Source organism: Dermacentor andersoni, chromosome 4 (genome assembly GCF_023375885.2).
Source record: "Dermacentor andersoni chromosome 4, qqDerAnde1_hic_scaffold, whole genome shotgun sequence".
Classification (NCBI taxonomy): Eukaryota; Metazoa; Arthropoda; class Arachnida; order Ixodida; family Ixodidae; genus Dermacentor; species Dermacentor andersoni.
In genome coordinates, this window is record NC_092817.1 from 178,692,320 (window position 1) to 178,710,956 (window position 18,637).

The window sequence follows — 18,637 nt, forward strand, 5'->3', positions numbered from 1 at the left end:
CGATGCGCACTGTCAGGTCCACGTGAGCTGTTGCCAGCAGGTGTGGGTCCGGAGCAGAGGCGGCATCACAAATTCCGTCCAAGGGTGGAAGGTTATCCCGAAGGCCAACCACCGATGCGCCGGCTGCGAAGACAACGACGAACTGCAGGACGAAAAAAGAGGTGTGTAAGCCTTTCGTTCTTCCGCTCATCGTGCCCTGTGTCTTGAGCTGTGTATCTAAGGGATGCAGACTAGCTCACTGGACGTTTCCAGGCACCAATTGTCTTTTTGGGAGCGATCGCGAGAATCTCACCGTTGTTTGAGCACAGGCGGTGCCGTGGGACTGATCGTCGTGCCGAGCACCTCTAGCAAGCCGCTGTACGCACGCTCTTGCGAGTGCTGTGTTTGACGTGAATGTCTGGGCACGTCGGACTCGACCTCTGATGTCAACAGCCCAGAGGTCGGTGAACTCTACTGCTGAGGTGGGAGAGCAGCGACAGCTGATACCACCGAGGGGGCAGACGGCGTCAGCAGCGGTTCACTGCATGTGGGCCATACAGCGGTCTGAAGCCGTTGTGTCGCTACCACCTCACACGACATCTCCACTAAAGTGTTCTTCGGCAGGTAGGATACCGGCCTGCGTAGCTCCTTGAAACTTATATTTTGCTTTACTTTAATTCCTACAAAAATTTTTGCAAGGATGGGCACGACATAGAGTATGCAGCGTGCTCCCCATCCCAGTTTACATAGTGGAGAAAGTTTTCTTATGATTGAGAGGGGGGTGGTCATGAGCACTGCATTTCGCACAGGTTTGGCGGCCTCGGCCGCTCTATGAACTGTGGCCTAAACGCTGGCATGTGAAACATCCGAGGGGATTTGGCACGTATGACATAACACAGAGCTTGATGTACCCAGCGTCGATGGTCTCAGGCAGAAAACATGAGCCGAAAGTAAGTATCAGGGGCTTTGTCTGGATTTTTTTCATGTGATGCCTCATCTTAAATCGATTAACGTGAATGACGTTCTGCTCACTGAAGCCCTCCAGGAGTTCAACTTATCTCAACTCCAGCAAATCACTATCTGAGGCTATGCCACGTGTGGTATTAATAGTGCCGTGCGGGATTACTGGTACCTGGTCATCACCAAATGAAACTAGATTCGCCAGTTTTTCATACTGGTTCTTGTTGCGGAGCTCCAAGAGCAGATCACCGCTTGCTATCCTGGCTGCTTTATAAGGTGTACCGTAAACTTTGGTAAGCTACTCAGAAAGGAGGAATGGTGAGAATTTTCGCCCGGGTTTGTCTGCTTTTCAAGAGTAAATGACATGGAAACGAGGAAACGAATATTTTTGACGACCGAGAAAATCGAAGCCTTCATCGAACAAGCCACAGGAGAGCGTATTTTTGAGCAGTAACGCCAGCCACCCTCCGTGAAGCCCTACAATGAAACGCTACAGGACCTACGAAATAGGCCCTGCATACGACAGCTGTATTTTACAAATAAAACCGAATATGACATGAGGGGAAGTAACAAGGCATAAGAGAGGGTATTTTTCGGCAGTAACACCAGCCGCCCTCCGTGAAGACCTACAAAGGGACGCTACTTGACCTATGAAGCAGGTCCTGCAAATGACAGCTGTACGCTACCACTATAACCGAATATGACATAACGTAGTTTGGCTACTCACACAGCGTCAACCCTTGCTGCCTAGAAAATCGGAAGTAATGCAAACGAGAGGCAAAGACAGAAAATATTATAAATGAGAGAGAAAGGCGAAGAGTGAAGAGGAGGAGAAGAAAAGGTAACTACCGAATTGTCCCAGATGCTTAACTCCGGATGCGCCGTCTACCTGAAGCCGAGGCCAAATGGGTGTGTTGCCTCTGCCGCGGACCAGACTCTCAGCATTAGCATAACCCAAGGATGCCCCTTTTCCCAGACACAGTTGAGCCGCGCGCGGTTAGACGCAGGGTGGTCCAGCACCCGTGTTCTCAGATACCTGGTTTCGCAACACACCAAACGCCTGATTACGCAGACGCCCCGGCAGGGAATAGCTTGTAAATTGGAGTGGCAAAGTGGTTAACGAAACTTCATCAGTCATTACCTGGCTATGGCGGCCTTTTGTTGCTTCACACGCCAGTCAATATATAAGGACACATGGTTATTCGATTAAACATTGTGTGCCAGATTGCGTTACGTCGTGAGACAAAGAATAACCGATCTTTTTTCCATAAGAATGGAGTTGTTTTGAGTGCCAAAGAGCTGAGCTACTGCAATATTTCACTCTTGCTCGTTACAAACCTGCGAAGGAAGGTTGTATATTGCACGTTGTTAGGCCTTGCCTGTACAATAAGAAGAAGATTATTATGGCGATGACGATGATAATAATGTTGATGAGGTGCGTGAAAGACCTCGGCGCTTACTTACGTTGTTGTGTAGAAGGCGGCCACGTAGTTGTAGTGCGTGATCTCGGCTCCCTTCGGCAAGCCGGTGCTTCCAGAAGTGTAGCATACAGCGATGACTGTGTCGCGAGGGTTGCTGACAGGGAACTCAACAAAATCTCGCTCGTCGAACTCCAAGAACTCGGTGACAGAGAGAAAACCTGATGCAGGTCCCATGCAGAAAAGACCCTGATGATGGGAAGGGAGTATTGCTTAAGTTTGCATGACATGTTCTTGGAATTTATTGTGATATGACATGGTTACTTAGGCACTGTGATGACCCACTTATGGGGCCAAAGGTTCGTGTACTCAATGTTTTAACGGTTCTCTTAGGCGGAGCCTCCGAGAACACGATTGAGGACAAAGCCGTTGGTTTGAACACACACACACACACAAATACATTTAATCAAACTAAAAAAGCATAAAGCGAATAGAAAGAAATAGAAGGCATGCATAAAATAAACATTCAAGAAGACATTGCGGTAAGGAACACACTTAGGGCTTGCATGTGGTTAACGAGGGCGCGAGTCTGGGCTTGCCACGAGGGCGGGGACGCGTCGCAGTCTCGACGCGGCAAAGTGGTGAGAAGCTGGCAGAAGGAGTGGCGCCGGTCTCACCAAAGGTCGCGGCGTAAGCTGACCGACCGGGCGCCGGGAGCGCGCCAGCTCTGGCGAGGCGAGGTAACGCTGGCGGCTGGGTGGCAGGAGTGGACGGCGGCGGCGTTCTGGCCGGGCAGAGAGCTCGGGCCCGTAGCCCGACTGCTCCCTTCTCGCCCACGGTCACGGAAGCTCGAACGCCGGCCTCGGGCAGCAGGCGGCACGGCAGACGAGGGTGGCGTTCTCGCCGGGCAGCTGGCGTAGAACTCGGGCCCGAAGCCCGACTGTTCTCGTCCTGCCCACTGGCGCAAAAGCTCACCGGCCTTGAGGAGCTGACGGCACGCTCAGGTAGACGGGCGACGCACAGGAACAGGTTGGCAGGAGGCCCCGGGCGGGTGAAGTCCTGGTGAGCTCGGGTCCGGAACCCGACGGCCCGTCTTCAACGCCCGCTCCGGTGGTTGACCTCCTCCTGCCGTCGTTTCCTGGGACTCTCCTGGCGTCTCCCCGGCGTCTCCCTGCGTGTCCTCTTGCGTGTCGCCCCCCGTTCGGCCAGCGCACCACGCTTTTTCTTCTGAACTGGCCGATTTGCCATTTTCGGATTGGCTGCCCGACGCTCCGTGGCCTTTCTTGATTGGTTGCTTTTTTCTTTTTGTTGTCTTTCCTGCGCCGCGCGTTCTCGTGCCGGACGCTCTTCGTCGTCGTTGTTTCCCTTCTTCCACCTCGGCGCGCGTGCACTCAGCGTCGTCTGCTCTCGACCGTCCCGAGCACCGCACCACGTCGCGCGCCACACATCACAGGCACCCAAGTCATCGGAATCACAATATGCGTTATTTTGACAAAAACGTAGCTTTACTGAACAAGGAACAATGAAATTTTTGTAACATATTGGCACGTTGTAGTGACGGAGACTAATATTGTAGCAAAAGCTGAATCACGAATATAACCCTTCATTGAGCGAACCTGTGTCCAGAAAAGCAAGCAACACTCAAGCGTAATGACAGCGGCGAGCACAGTTAGCAATTATCGAAAATTTGATCAACAGGTCAAGCGAGTCGGGTTTTGTACATGACTGGGTGAAGGCTTCAGCGTAATCGCTGGTGCCCGCATGTTTTCCAGAAAGTACTACACAGTTCGCGTCGGGCATACAATACGATTATACAAAGTCGGGTATAACAGACAACGAATAGAACCATTGATGACATTCGAGAAACTTGCGATACATGTAGGTACGTCCTGCGCTGATGGATAGCGTTCCTTATTTGTTTGCCGGGGCAAAACGGTCGCCCGAAGAGGATCAACACGTAGACAAGTTAATATTTAAGTAGTTAGGCAAATAAAGTTGAATGAGCGTTTAGTGATGCATTTTAGATTACGCTATTAGATGCTTATGCAACATAAAGGTATGATTAACATGGGGCACTCATATAATTATTGGGGGAGATAATAATATATGCGCGGTAGGCACGCCAAGTGCATGTGCATTCTAGAATAAGAAAAACTAAATGAAGAATATGAGATGATTGAAATAATGTTTATTTGTTACACTGTCACTACGCATCAGCAGAATATAAAATTCTGTAATTCTTCTCTTGTACTCGTGCAACTCGAATGTTTTTACATCCAGTTTTGGGGTGCTTCAGAAAGCCACGAATGAAAAATGGGCAATCTGCTTTACGCCATAAATATATATTTTGGGTAAAATGAAGTTCTTGCTTAATGAGAAGCTCTTAAAGTTTATGTTCACTTATTAATAATGTCATGTCAAGTTCTCGCATCATGTGTTATTGATATGTGTGAAAAAAGTACACCAAGGAATGTTCCCAATGGTTTATAACCATAGGATATACCAATGGCTTGTAACATTGTATTTACCGCCGTGCTCGACTGATAGCATCGATCAACTAGTCATATATATATATATATATATATAGCTGTGGTTACAGGAGTTAAGTGAATGTAATTATCCTAGCATCCTGGTTCTGCAAATTTTGCAATGAGCGTAAGTGGGTTATGTGAGTGCTTCCCAAGCACATAATCCAAAACTTAGCCTGCGAATAAATAAATGAGGAGTGTAAGAAAATGAGTGCTTGATAGGTAAATGTTGGTCGTTTTTAGACGCGAACTAATCCCGCACGCAATGTTTCGGTTTACTTTCGCAGTCTTCTGGTTTACTTTGGATACTGGTTTATTAAATGTCAGATTGAAGCACAGTTCTACTTCAAGGTGATTACATTAAAATTATGCCCCGATAGAAGAGATGCCAACTGAAACCGGACATATTGAAGGAGTTGTACAGTCGTAGGAATTGAATGCAAGAAGTCTTCTTTTGCATGGGTTGATCCTGAGCTTGTTAGCATGGCAAGAGTACCATCAGGGGACGTATTCTGTAGCGGTTCGCTTTGGAACCGGTTCGGTCTAGCTGTTACGTCTTGATTACGGCACTCGGAGAAAGAGTGGAACGGGGCGGCGTGAGGGGAACCAATCAACGAGCGGCGGTCTGCCGGAAGATCAGGTCATCATTTTTGTTTGTACTTGGGGGACGGTCGCTGGTTTCATAAAAATACTTTGGTTTGTATAGAACACTTGCAAATATAATTTTCAGTAATAAATGTGAGCTTGCGGCGCTGACGGCTACTGGGAGTTGCAATTTTACTTGTGTTGTTTTCTTATTTAGTCGTTAGGTGGTGTGCCATACGTTATGCAAACAACTTGCCTCGCTTTGCTTACGTTTTGAACTTGTTCGCGCGCCGAAACCGAAACGATGTCGTCGCAGAAGGACAGGCGGCTGGGTCCTCATGTCTCAGCGAGGCTGCGCGAAATACTCGTTTCATTTGTCGAGAAGCACCCCTACCTAGCAAAGGCGTCGTGTGTGTTGGGCCAGCAGCTGACGGCGGCTTTCTGTTGCGCCAGGAATGGGAATCTAACCCATCCTTTTTCTTTACCCACAACCGTAATGGCCTTGGCGACGACTGTAATGATCCGGCTGACCGAAGGCTGCGATAGTGCAATCGCTTCTTCATTCCCGACGCACTGTTGAAAGCTCCCGGTGGCGAAAAACCGCAGCCCGCACAGCACTTTCATCGTAGTGTCGACACCACAAAATCTTTGAGGTACGAGATGTTCTTCCAGCTCATCGCAAAGACGTCGCACTATGTCTTTGGAGAGCCTAAAATGCCTTCGAAACTCTTCTTCGGCCATGCCGAACGCGTCGCGTCGTTGCCTCTCGTCGCGTCGTTGTCTTTCGGCGCTCGCCAGCAGCACAACCAAAGGAGCCGCAATGGCCGTCTCTGTCTAATCTCGTCTAGGTGCCGGCTCGTCGGCTGGTGCGAGACTAGCCGGCAGCCACGGTTGCCCTAGCAACCCTCGACATCATGCTCGCCACCGTGCGCGACCCTCGAGCGAACCACTTCTCCGCGGTTCCTCTCGTAGCAGGGAACCGGTTCCTTTCCAGATGATTGACAACCTGTGTGACGTCAACAAAATTTGTCGTCCCGCCCACCAGGGATGACGTCAACGAAGCGCCGACCAATGGCAACAGCCAGACCGAACCGGTTCCAAAGCGAACCGCTACAGAATACGGCCCCAGGTTGCACAATTTTAAGTAAGTTTGGATATAAGAGTTGTGTGACTATTCTGATAGTTACTGGCATTAGTATCCTCACCATCAAGTGTACACTTTGACGAAGAAAGGCAGTTAGGCAGACCATTGACACATAACAGAACTCGAAGTGGGCCCAATACACAACCATTTGGCACAGCAATAGTCGTGAACATATCTTAAGAATGAACGCCTCAAATGCTCATTGCCTGCATTTCGTCTTTTATGCAATATTTTAGTAGTTGTAGCGCTGGATTGTTATTTCATTTCATTTATTATACGTCAAAGACCCAGTTGGGGTACTACATGAGGGATGGGTTTTAATTACACTTAAAGTGTGGTTCCAGTGCCGCCTTGAAGTGATGTGGATCGGAGTGATGCGCGGCAATTGCAGGTACATGATTCCAGTCCCGTGCGGTCGTCACAAAATAGGAGTGAAGATGAGTGGCAGTTTGCGCTGAGAGAGAGTAAACTGCTTCGGATGGTTTGTGCGGCTGGACAAGCGATGAACTGGCAAGATAGCTGGAACTTCGAAGGGAGCATTATAAATTTTTTGTAAAGGCATAGTGTAGATATGTGACGTCGAAATTCAAGGTTGGTAAGGTGACCACGAGCATTAAGCAAGAAAGCGCTGGAATGATAAGAATAAGCAGAGTAAATAAAACGTGCTGCACGATTTTGGACTGATTCGAGAATATTAGACGCGTTAGATTGATGAGGGTCCCAAACAGCGCATGCGTATTCCAAGTGTGAGCGAACAAATGCAAAATAAGCTATTAGCTTCACAGATGAAGGAGCAAGTCTTAAGCGCCTACGAAGAAAGCCCAAAGCGTGATTCGCGGAATTAGCTGTGTGTTACGTGGTTTGACCAGGAGAGATTGCTTGAAAATGTTACGCAAAGAAATTTATAAGATTGAGTGATGATATTGCGGAGCTGGCAATGATATATTGTGTTGGCTGGTAATGCGGCCTGCGCTGGGAAGATAATAATGAAGTGTTCTTTATATTTAGGGACATTACCATGTGTTACACCAGGACTCAATATGGTTGAGGTCGTTTTAAAGAGTATGAATTTCTGTGCTGTTTCTAATGGAACGCTACACGATGCAGTCAGCTGCGAGTAGATGTATGGTTGAAGAGATACTAGCTGGGAGGTCATTAATATTACGGGGAATCGGTTTGGTGAGCGGGCGTTAGCATATACAAATTGTTGACGATTGGTGAGAAAATGTCGAATCCAATTGTATGCAGGTGTGTTAAGGTTTAGTCGAGAAAGCTTTAATAGTAGCTGTTGATGCGGAACTTTGTCCAGCGCTTTTTGAAAGTCTAAGAAGAGAGCATCGACGGGTGCATTTAAGCGAAGGCTGGAACTAACATCGTTATAAAATAAAGCTAGCTTGGTACCAGATGAGACTCCCGCGCGAAAGCCGTGTTGGCTAGAATGAAAGAAATTATTGCCGTCTAATAAATTGACAATGTTTGAGTACATCACATGTTCCATTATTTAAAAGAAATTGTAGTATGTTAAATAAGGCGACAGCTGCTGCACCAAGATGGAGGACCTTTTTTGGGTAATGGAACACCCTTCCCCACTCTACAGTCTACCAGTGCCACTCCTGTTGATAGTGACTGCTGGAAAATATGGGCTAGTATCACACAAGTATTCGATTTCGTGTTTTTGGGCATTTTCGCGTTGATACCGTCCATGCCACATGGAGATGTGAGTTTTACCAAGTCGATTAGTTTTGCAATGTCGTCCGGACAAAATGTTATGTCCAGCATCGCGGTATAGTCAAGGTAAGGAAAGGGAGGTAAGTTGTCGGCAGGTTCGGTGGTAAACGTGGCAGAAAAAAAGTCGTTAAGCTGTTCGGCGGCCTCATGATCTAGAATTGGATGGTTTTGTTCTTCGCACAATGCTAATGGTTGGTCGTTGTTAGGGTTCGAGGTTATTTCAGAATTTTTTAGAGTTAGTTTGTAACATAGCGGGCAGTCTCTGTGAAAAAAAGGTAAGATTTTCTCTGTTTGCGAGCCTTTTGAATTCTTTTTCTATGGCATGATATCTGCTCCACGCGCTACATATTCCACATACTAATGATTCAAGCTTACGAAATAAGCTTGAATTATTTACTACACGAATGACTGAGATATCAAAATTGGCTGAACCATACCACTCTGGTATGCAGAAAGTAAATGCATGGCATACTTCCGTCTACGGCACCGCATATCCTGCATTTGAGCGGCCACCATACAGCTTACCCAATGTGATGTTATAAGCGCCAGCTGTAAACTATTCACTGGTGCTATTGATGCTTTTGTGTTTACTTCTTATTTACATTTCCTTGGATAGCTGATTTGGAGAGAAGTTTTTGTCAGGATGATTCAGGTAAACAATAGCAGTACCACGTTCAAATTAACTGTCAATACCTCTGAAGTAATTTTATTCTCTGATACAAAGTTTTACGCAAATAAGCAACCCTCGAAGCTCGCACATTCGGCATATTCTTCACTGGAAATATTTCAGCAAAATACCTACCGCAATAAACTATGAACAGTTACAAATTCTATTCAAGATTCCTGTGATGGTCCACGACGATGCTTGGGAAGCTTAATCTGGACAGGTCCTTCTATGTCATTCCTCTTGCAATATGCTGAAATGAACTGAGCACGGCGACTAAAACAGAAGGCTCACCATCGGTCTGTCTGATTTCATCAGCCTATTTATTATCTGCATTAGTAGTGCCTCTGTGTTCTATGCGTTTGTTGTTTGTGTTAGTAGTCTTTCTGTGTTTGACCTCTGTGTAGTGGTGTCTCTGTGTTCATCTTGTAATGCGGTGAACACAATATAGTCCAATTCCTCTCTCTACCCGTCTACGTCATATGCCGCGTAGATATGTACCCACAATTACTCTCCAGAGCTAACTGAGCTTGCTGCATTCTGGAACCTAATTCAGCTGGGATGGCTTATTTGCCTGCTGGCATTGCTTTTGCAAACTTCAATATCGTCGTCTCGCGCCTAATTATTGTTTTAATTTTTGAAGTATGAACGTTTAACCAAAATGTACACTTACATTAACCTTCAAACATAACGAATAAAACCTGGCAAATCTCGTTAATGTCATTTGCGCTGCTGGGTATTGAATTAGGCAATTACAAAAGAAATATTTATTACATGAACAATAGTTTCGCCGCTGTCAGGTATTTGCACTCAAGCAAGGAAAGGTGTAGTTTCTATGCAGCACCTTTCAGGCGCTGTTGAAATAACCCAGTTAGGAATGAACCGCGATACGCAAGCAAGACTAGCTGAACACGAATATTCTTAAAATGAAAATAAACACCAGCATTGCGTTGTTGCAGAAACGCAAATTATACCATAATACGGCATGCCTGATGCACGTATGAAGTAGTACATTTTTCTTCGAAAAAAAAGAAGAAAGGAGCAAGAAAGAAAGGAATAAAGTAATGAAGAAGGAAAGAAATAAGGACTTAATGCAGAAGAGCAGGGAGAAAATGTACGTGCTTATTTGTTACTAATATCGCAAACCTTCGGCTTGAGTTGGACGGAAACTTCAGATAATAACTATGTGAATTGCTGAAATTTTATTCAATCCCGGTTTTCATGTCGCTGCTTACCTTCATATTCAGTGCCTCCGCTACTTTGACGACTTTTTGCGTGTACTTTTGATCGGTGAGAATCTGTGTACTGTCGCTGTCTTCGGCCAGGTAACGTAGCTCGTCTTAAAAAAGACAATGGAGAGGTGATCAGGTCAATACTCTTCGCAGATAACATCATAACTTGTCTATACGAACCAGCGAACCATTACTTAGGACTATATTATTTTCCAAAGTAAGGGACATACATGGGTATTTGAGTTGATGTTGCACTTCAATGCATAAAAGAGCGCATTGGTAAAAAAAAAATTGCAGAACAACAGTTCATTTTTACGGAACGAATGATGGCGCATATCGCCAAACTAGTATTTTTCTGGAACTTAATTTGAAGTGCATGCGCTTCTAAATATTACCGACTACAATTCGTAAGCTGCAACACGTGACGGAAAGCTAATAATGAAAAAAAATATTGCGGATTTTTTTTATTAGTTTAACATGTGCTCCGATTTCTCGTGCAAGTAATGTCCACCTCTCTCACGGATGCATCTCATATGTGCGCGTGTGTGCCTGCCTGTGTGCATGAGAATGTGTAAAAGCAGGCTGGCTGCATTGGTGTAGCGTCAAAAATAATAACGTCGGATGGGTAGACACCTTCCTTATTTTCCGAAGGTTTTGGCTAGTGGGCCAGCCTTCATCAGAGTGACAGGTAAAATGTAGTGCGCAGCCTTTTTAAAGCATTTCTAAAATATTGCTGAAATGCACTAGAAGATTTTGCAGTGTTATGGTTATGGATGCCGAGGATACTGAAAATACAAGATTCAACCACGTGCGAAATAATCACAAGCACAACGTGCAACACTAATCGCCATATGAGCCTGTACGCACATCAAACAGAATTTATATAGGAAGTGCGCAAGTACATTTGTGTTGCTTTAAAAAAATTGACAGAGAGAGAGAAAATAATGCAGAGAAAGGCAGGGAGGTTAACCAGAGGTAGTTCCGGTTGGCTACCCTGTGCAGGGGGAAGGGTTAAGAGGGATAAAAAGAGAAACAGAGTGGAAGGGGAAGATAGAAAGAAAGGGAGACAAGCACGAACAAAGCGCGTACACTACAGAACGGTAGGGGGCGGCATTCTTAGAGTCTGTCGTGAAGCCCCGTAGACCGCAAGAACGTTAATAGCGCGAGTAAGGCCTTCAACGCGGATGTTCTTTGGGAGCATTGGCCTAAAGCTTTTAGTTCTGAAAGTGGACGATTGTCCAGCTGGTCCAGTACCCTGCACATCACTTGTCTCTCAGCACTGTATCGCGGGCAGACACAGATAATGTGTGCGAGCGTCTCGTCGATGTTACATGTGTCGCACGTGGGGCTGTTGGCCATTCCTATGAGGAAAGCGTAGGCGTTTTTAAAGGCAACGCCTAGCCACAGACGGTAAAGCATGGTCTGTTCACGTCGTGGTAATCCAGGCGGGAGGTGCATCCGTATGTCCGAAGACAACGAACGCAACCGACACATGGTGAAAACATTTGAGTCCCACAGGGGCAAAGTACACTCACGGGACATCAATCGCAGCTCAGCCGCAGCGTCTGTTCGCGAAAGCGGAATGAAGACTCGTTGACCACTTTCATGTGCAGATCGGGCGGCTTCGTCGGCTTGGTCATTCCCGCTGATGTTACAATGTCCTGGAAGCCACTGAAAGATTATGTTGTGTCCCTTATCATAGCTTTGATGATATATGTGCCGAATTTCTGAGGCCACTTGTTCATTGGGTCCGTGGCGCATTGGGCTTCGTATGCACTGAAGGGCTGCCTTGGAGTCACTGAAGACTGTCCATTGTTGCGGTGGTTTCTGCTTAATGAAATCAAGTGCAGCACGGAGTGCCGCGAGTTCTGCACCCGTCGATGTGGTCACACATGAAGTTCTTAATTTGATTTCCTCAGATTGTGCCGGGATGGTGACTGCAGCAGCAGCGCTGTTGAGTTTTACTGAGCCATCTGTGTATACATGTTTCCGGAATCTGTGCACGTTGTGAATGTGCTCCAAAGTTGCTTGCTTCAAAGCTTGCAATGGCGCTCCAGCTTTCTTTCTGACTCCTGGAATTGTCAGTTGCACTTGCGGCCGGTGCAGACACCACAATGGATCTGACAATCGTGAAGCGGGCTTAAATTCTGATGGCAAGTACGACTGATGTCTTACAATAGCTTTAGCAAAAGTTGAAAGTGGCCTTTTTGCTGGCAAGCAAGCAAGATGGTGTGAGGGAATCCGAGTCAGGTGTCGGATGTGCGCTCTCAGGACATCTGTATCAATGTAGACTGTCAAAGGCGCGTCTCTGGCTATGGCCACTGTCGCAATCGATGACGTTGTTTTGGGAAGACCGAGACAAGTCCTGAGTGCTTGTGCTTGCAGGCTCTGGAGTTTGCGAATATTCGTAGTACAAGTATTACCTATTACAGGTAAGCTGTACCGCAGGAAGTCCAAAAACAGTGCTTGATATAGTTGCAACATTGACGGTACTGTTGCGCCCCAGGACTTCCCGCCGAGAAACGCAAGAAGGTCCACAATGGCGGTCAAACGCTTTGTCATGTACGAGATGTGAGGGCTCCAAGACAAGTCTCTATCAATGATGACGCCAAGAAATCGGTGCGTTCGTCTATATCGTATGATTTGGTCATTAATCCGCAAAGCATACGGGGACATCGATTTGCGAGTAAAAGCAACGACTGCACATTTCTCAGCAGAAAGCTCCAGGCCTTGTCTTCTTAGGTATCTTGACACAGCCGTTGAGGCTTTCTGAAGTCGTGCGCGGACTTGTACACGTGTCACGGCTGAAGCCCATATGCAAATGTCGTCTGCATATACGGAGAGCTGTACAGTTTGCGGTAACAAATCAGCGAGACCAACGAGCACCAGGTTGAAAAGGGTAGGGCTGAGTACTCCGCCTTGCGGTACACCACGACTGGTATAGCTAGATGGCGTTGGTCCGTCTTCAGTCAAAATAAAGAAAGATCTTCCATGGAAATAGTTGCATATCCAGCGAAAGGTGCATCCACCAATCCCTACAGCTTCTAAGGCATCCAGAATTGCCTGATGATCTACATTGTCGTACGCACCTTTAACATCAAGGAATAGGGCCGCAGTGATTCGTTTCAGATGTTTCTGGTGTTGTACGTATGTTACAAGGTCGATAACGCTATCTATTGACGAGCGGCCACGTCGAAAACCAGCCATTACCTCTGGATAGACGTTGTAGAATTCCAAGTACCATTCTAGCCGTGCAAGTACCATTTTTTCCATTACCTTGCCGACACAGCTGGCCAGTGCGATTGGACGGTAAAATGACAATTCCAACGGGGATTTGCCAGCCTTGAGGAGTGGAACAAGCCGGCTGGATTTCCACGTTGTAGGGACCAAGCCGTCACGCCATGATGCGTTGTATAGGCCAAGAAGGGCATCTCTGGCCTCTTGACCAAGGTTTACAAGCGCAGAGTATGTGATGCCATCGTGTCCTGGTGACGAAGATCGCCTGCAACCAGCAAGTGCGGCCTCCAGTTCTTCGATGGAGAAAGCAGCGTCCATACGAGGATCCCGGGAGCAAGGGGGCACAATGGGAATAGGTGCGCAAGGTGAATACGAGAGCGCCGGACCCGCGATCCTTGCGCAGTAATCTTCGGCTACCTCGACTTCTCGGCGTCCTTGATGTAGGGCTAGAGACTTAAATGGACGACGCTGTTGAGGAGCTGTTCGAAGACCACGGATTGTTCTCCAGACAACCGACAGATGTTTACGTGGGTCGAGAGACTCACAAAACGACTTCCAGCGTTGATTGTGCAGCACAGCAAGGCGACGCTGAATTTTCTTTTGAATGCGTCTGGCCTCTCTAAGGTCGTAGAGTGATTTAGTCCGTCGGTACCGTCGCTCCGCTCGCCGGCGGATTGCACGGAGGCTCTGTATTTCCGAATCAAAATCTGTGTATTTCTCTAATGGCCGATATGAGCGCATAGCATCCTGCATAGCCTTGGCGATCTCAAATTCTAGTGTGGACGAAATGCCTTCGTGGCATGCGTCTTCCATAAGCGATTTAAACACGGGCCAATCTATCCTTTGTTTAAAATTTGATGGAACGGATTTGGTGAGGCCTTTTATCTTCAGGTAGGTAGGAATGTGGTCGCTTCCGTGGGTTTCTATATCTGCGAACCAATGGAGGCAGCGAGTGAGGCATCGCGAAACAAATGCTAAGTCTAAACAACTACTGTATGTCCGGCCGGGCAGAAACGTGGGACTGCCATCATTTAGACAACAAAGTTCATGGTCGCAAGCAAAGGACACGAGGTTTCTTCCTTTCGAATTTATTTTGTTGCTTCCCCAAAGCGAATGATGCGCGTTGAAGTCCCCAACAACAATCCATGGACCAGGTGTCGCATCTATAATGTCACTCAGTCTCTGCCTATCAAAACGACTTGATGGAGAAAGGTAAGCGCCCACTAACAGAAACTCATATGGCAAGGCAAGCACAGGTGAACAAATCCATGGGATGGGAAGCAAATACAAAAGTTGGAGCAATGCAGTGCATGAAAAATCCGTAAAGGGTACTGAATGTATAAAATAAAACAATAACGATGTTCGAAGTTCCAAGGAAACGTGAACATGTCATTATAAACTTGACATCAGCATGACGTTATTGTAGTTAGCTGCCCTATCATGCCTGCGAAATATCGAGAGACGCAGTCAACTAATGTTAGTTATGGGTCGGCAGGCTTGCGAGTTTGCCTCTTTTGCGCCCGACACTCGAGCGTTAAATTTTTACGTGAATTAAGATTCGTGACTTTCCCTTCATTTCATGATGCCAGTAAAAACTGGATTTAAGCATCGTTGCTCTGATGTGATCTATGGACTCACCTGAGACCTTGACATGCTTTGATGGCAGTAGTTTGGGAACTCTTATGGCGTGAGATTTATGATGGTGATGTCGTCTCAATGTGGCAGTCAATTTTTTCGCGGATCTAGAGTAAGCCAAGATGAGTTTCACCTCAGATATGTTCAGAGTTGTGCGATTGGCCTTGTCATTGACCTGACTTAGCCGGTCCCCACGCTTTATGACCGTATCAACTATTTGCGGTGAAGAATTTAAAACGAGGACGTATTTTGGTTATTGGCCGTTTGACAGGAAGTCATCACGATTGGAGCATAATCTGTTAATTCTGTGCGTCTTGCTATAAAGTATTCGCGTCTGAAAATGCCGGATGTGACTGCTCTGAAAGCTAAAGAGCGGCTGCCTGTAGGTCAGTTTACAGAAAAGTTTTGTGGATAGCCATCTTTTGAAGACTGTCAGAGTAACGCCAAAAACATTTACAGTTGGTGATGAGTGATGATGAGAAAAGGTAACGCACCGATGGGGTTTGTTGTAGTTGATATTCGAACTTCGTAAGCTTGCCTCAGCAGTTGGGGCTTAACCTAGGGCCCACAGATTTTCTCTTGACTAAAACGTGTGGTGAATTATGGAATGCAAAATTTCTTAACTCGAGGATGAGGTTTATGAGATTACCAACAGTATCAACATCAATTGGTTGATCCAAATCTCATTCTGCATATGCCTTCATAACAGCGTAAGGGCTTTGCTATGCGGCATATTTGCGTACAGGGACGTGAACTCAGGTGTCTCCAGAATGCTACCTTCGGGAATATTGGCGTCCAAAATGATTTCCAATAAATTATTTCTATCCGTTGTAAATAATGAAAAGTATCCGGAATCTTGGTCTCTATAAGATACAACTATCGTAATCTCCAGGCGTAAAACTTAAGGAACCACCTATGTGACCACAGTGCGGTAACCCACAGCGTTGTTTCAAAGGCCTAATGAAACGCTCTGGCATTTATGAGAGCTAACATTTGTTTGCTTTTAAAGTTAATAGCAGTGCCAACATTGAGGGGCTTTCCTTATATCCGTGGCTTACAAGAGGCGAGGAGCAAACTCAACTGGAGGGTTTTCCGATGATGAGAAGCCAGAGCAGAGAAGATAGACAACTGGATGAGGGGAGTAGTGCCGGTGTCCATTGGTCTGCTTCTGCTTACTTAACTTGCGGTGGCTCGTCGAAAATAGTGGCGCTATGCAACAGTACTCTAAAACGCAGCTAGAATGGGTTTTTAGCTACAAAGAATTGGCAGGAAGATCTCAGCCCTGCTGGGTGGATCACTGCCCTCAGCAACCATAAAAAGCAGGAGACGAACAGCCCGCCATTAGAAGATGGCCAACGGGGCACCGTGAACAAGCCGGCTGGCTACCACACTGCCACGGGACTGGGTAAAAGTCGTTTGTCGCAAGTAACAGCAGCTTCGCGACTTCCGAAGCTCCCTAAGGAACAGATCAAGGTTATCGCGCGCTCTAAGGGAGGCCTCTACGTATCCAAAGCAGACGTAGTACTGCTAGCTCAGGTCCTGGTCATGACGGTGGCCCTGCCTGATCAGCAAGTGAAGGCAGACACCATGTGCTCAAATAAGGTACAGAACATTTTGATTATATCCAAGCATACTAAACAAACACATATTCTGAACCGCTCCCAGCCGCTCAAATCCACATGGAGGCGCCAAAGGTCTCTGAAAATTTTGAGGTAAACAAGATGGCGATCAAAAATAACAACGTCGTCAAAATATGGTAGTGGAACTGCGCCAGTTTCCAGGGGCGCAAGGCTCCGTTAGGTTAGCTCGTCAGGTTGGTGGCAGACAAGCCTCAAGTTATCTTACTTCAGGAGACTGTCACCGAGAAGGAGATCACTCTATCGGGCTATCGTACAAGAAGAGTACAAAAGCGAAACGGTGAGAGGCATTGCCGCCTTAGTTTAAAAAGAAGGATTTTTTTTGTGGAGCACACTGTTCCAAAATATTGGAGCGGACTAGAAGCGCAACTAATCGAGATCGTGCCCAGTAGATCCAGCAACGCGAATGTCTTTATTCCAAACGTCTACAGTCCACCTGCGCATAGAAACCGAGACTTTCTTGCACTATTCCATTCCGCAATCAGGGCAGCCAGAAACACGACCCTCTTAATGGCAGGGACTTCCACGTTCCCGACACGGAATTGGAATACGGCTTTAACAGCAAGAAGGGCACTAACTTAGCCGAACATACAGCTGATTGTAACCTCACGCTTGTTACGGATCCTTGGTTTCCCACTAGAAGCGGTAATTCGGTCAGTCGAGACACAACGCTAGACCTCGCATTCTTCCGAAATATGGGGGGCACCTGAGATAATATATACGAGGACTTGGGTAGTGATCACTACGTTCTCGAAATCGCGGTGCAGGTCAAACCCAAACCTCCGGTCACATACGAATAGGTCGATTGGGATCTTTTCCGGAAAGTTCGAACCGAAACGGGGCCCCTCAAACTAATCCTTCAAAGATCTAATTCGTAATCTTTAGTAGGCCGTCAAAAACGCGACCAATGAAATCATCACACACCTTGAAGTCCCCAAAATGGACTCGCTGTTAGCGCATCTACTGGAGGCTAAACACACTCTCGCGGAGAAGTGGAAAGCACAGAAATTAGATCGCCGACTACGAGCAAAATTAACGTCAGTAAACACGGAAATATTCAGGTATTCAAGACAGCTAGCCCTGCAGCAGTGGGACCAGACGTGCAAGGAAACTGATGGTTTTATGAAAAAAGGTAGTAAGTGGAATCTGCTTAAAGGCCTCCTAAACGACAAATAGTCAAGTAGTGCGGTAAATCTCGCCGTCGATGCACTCATACATAAGCAGGTCATCTCGGACCTCAAGAACGAAGTAAATGTCAACGATCTGACGTAAACCTACCTAGCCGTCAAGACGATTCGCAAGGCAGAAATGCGAGAGTGGCATACACGGATCTAGAGAGGCCAGAATTAAACGAACCTTTCACAATTTCGAAAATCAGACACGTACTCTTTAACCTGAATGGAAGGTCGGCGCCGGGGCCGGACGTGGTCACCAAGAAACTCCTTCGAACCTGCACGCCAAGGCCATCGATATCCTAACGGCAGATAGAAACGACGTGTGGAGCTCGGGACAGGTCCCGTCGGAATGGCGCACTACCAAGGTGGTGCTCATCCCCCAAACCAGGGAAACTTGCGCACATAAAAAACCTGCGTCCCATGTCTCTAACATTGTATAGTTGCAAAGTGGCCGAGCATGCATTGCATAATCGAATAGTCGATCACATAGAAAACCACTAATTATTTAGGCATAATCTAATAGGCCTTAGAAAGGCAGCCTCCATGCAGGACGCAATGCACCACCTGGAAACATCCATATTCGACAAGACGCGGTACGTCCAAGGAACCATTGCACTCGACCTCGCAAATTCCACTCATAACGTGGCCCGCGTACACATCTTGAACGAAATTTCTTCTCTCAACCTGCAGCGGAAGTTCTTTACTTTCACGCTAT

General features: G+C 46.8%; 1 protein-coding gene across 1 annotated transcript in view; it reads right to left on the bottom strand.

The window, feature by feature from the left end:
• Positions 1-18,637, bottom strand: part of LOC126530654 (uncharacterized) — a 100,048-nt gene that overhangs the window by 55,294 nt on the left and 26,117 nt on the right. The window contains exons 3-4 of the mRNA XM_072287983.1: positions 10,242-10,345; positions 2,404-2,606 (exon numbers count right to left, since the gene is read on the bottom strand). Of these exons, the coding sequence (XP_072144084.1) occupies positions 2,404-2,606; positions 10,242-10,345 (307 nt within the window). The remainder of the gene's footprint in view (positions 1-2,403; positions 2,607-10,241; positions 10,346-18,637) is intronic.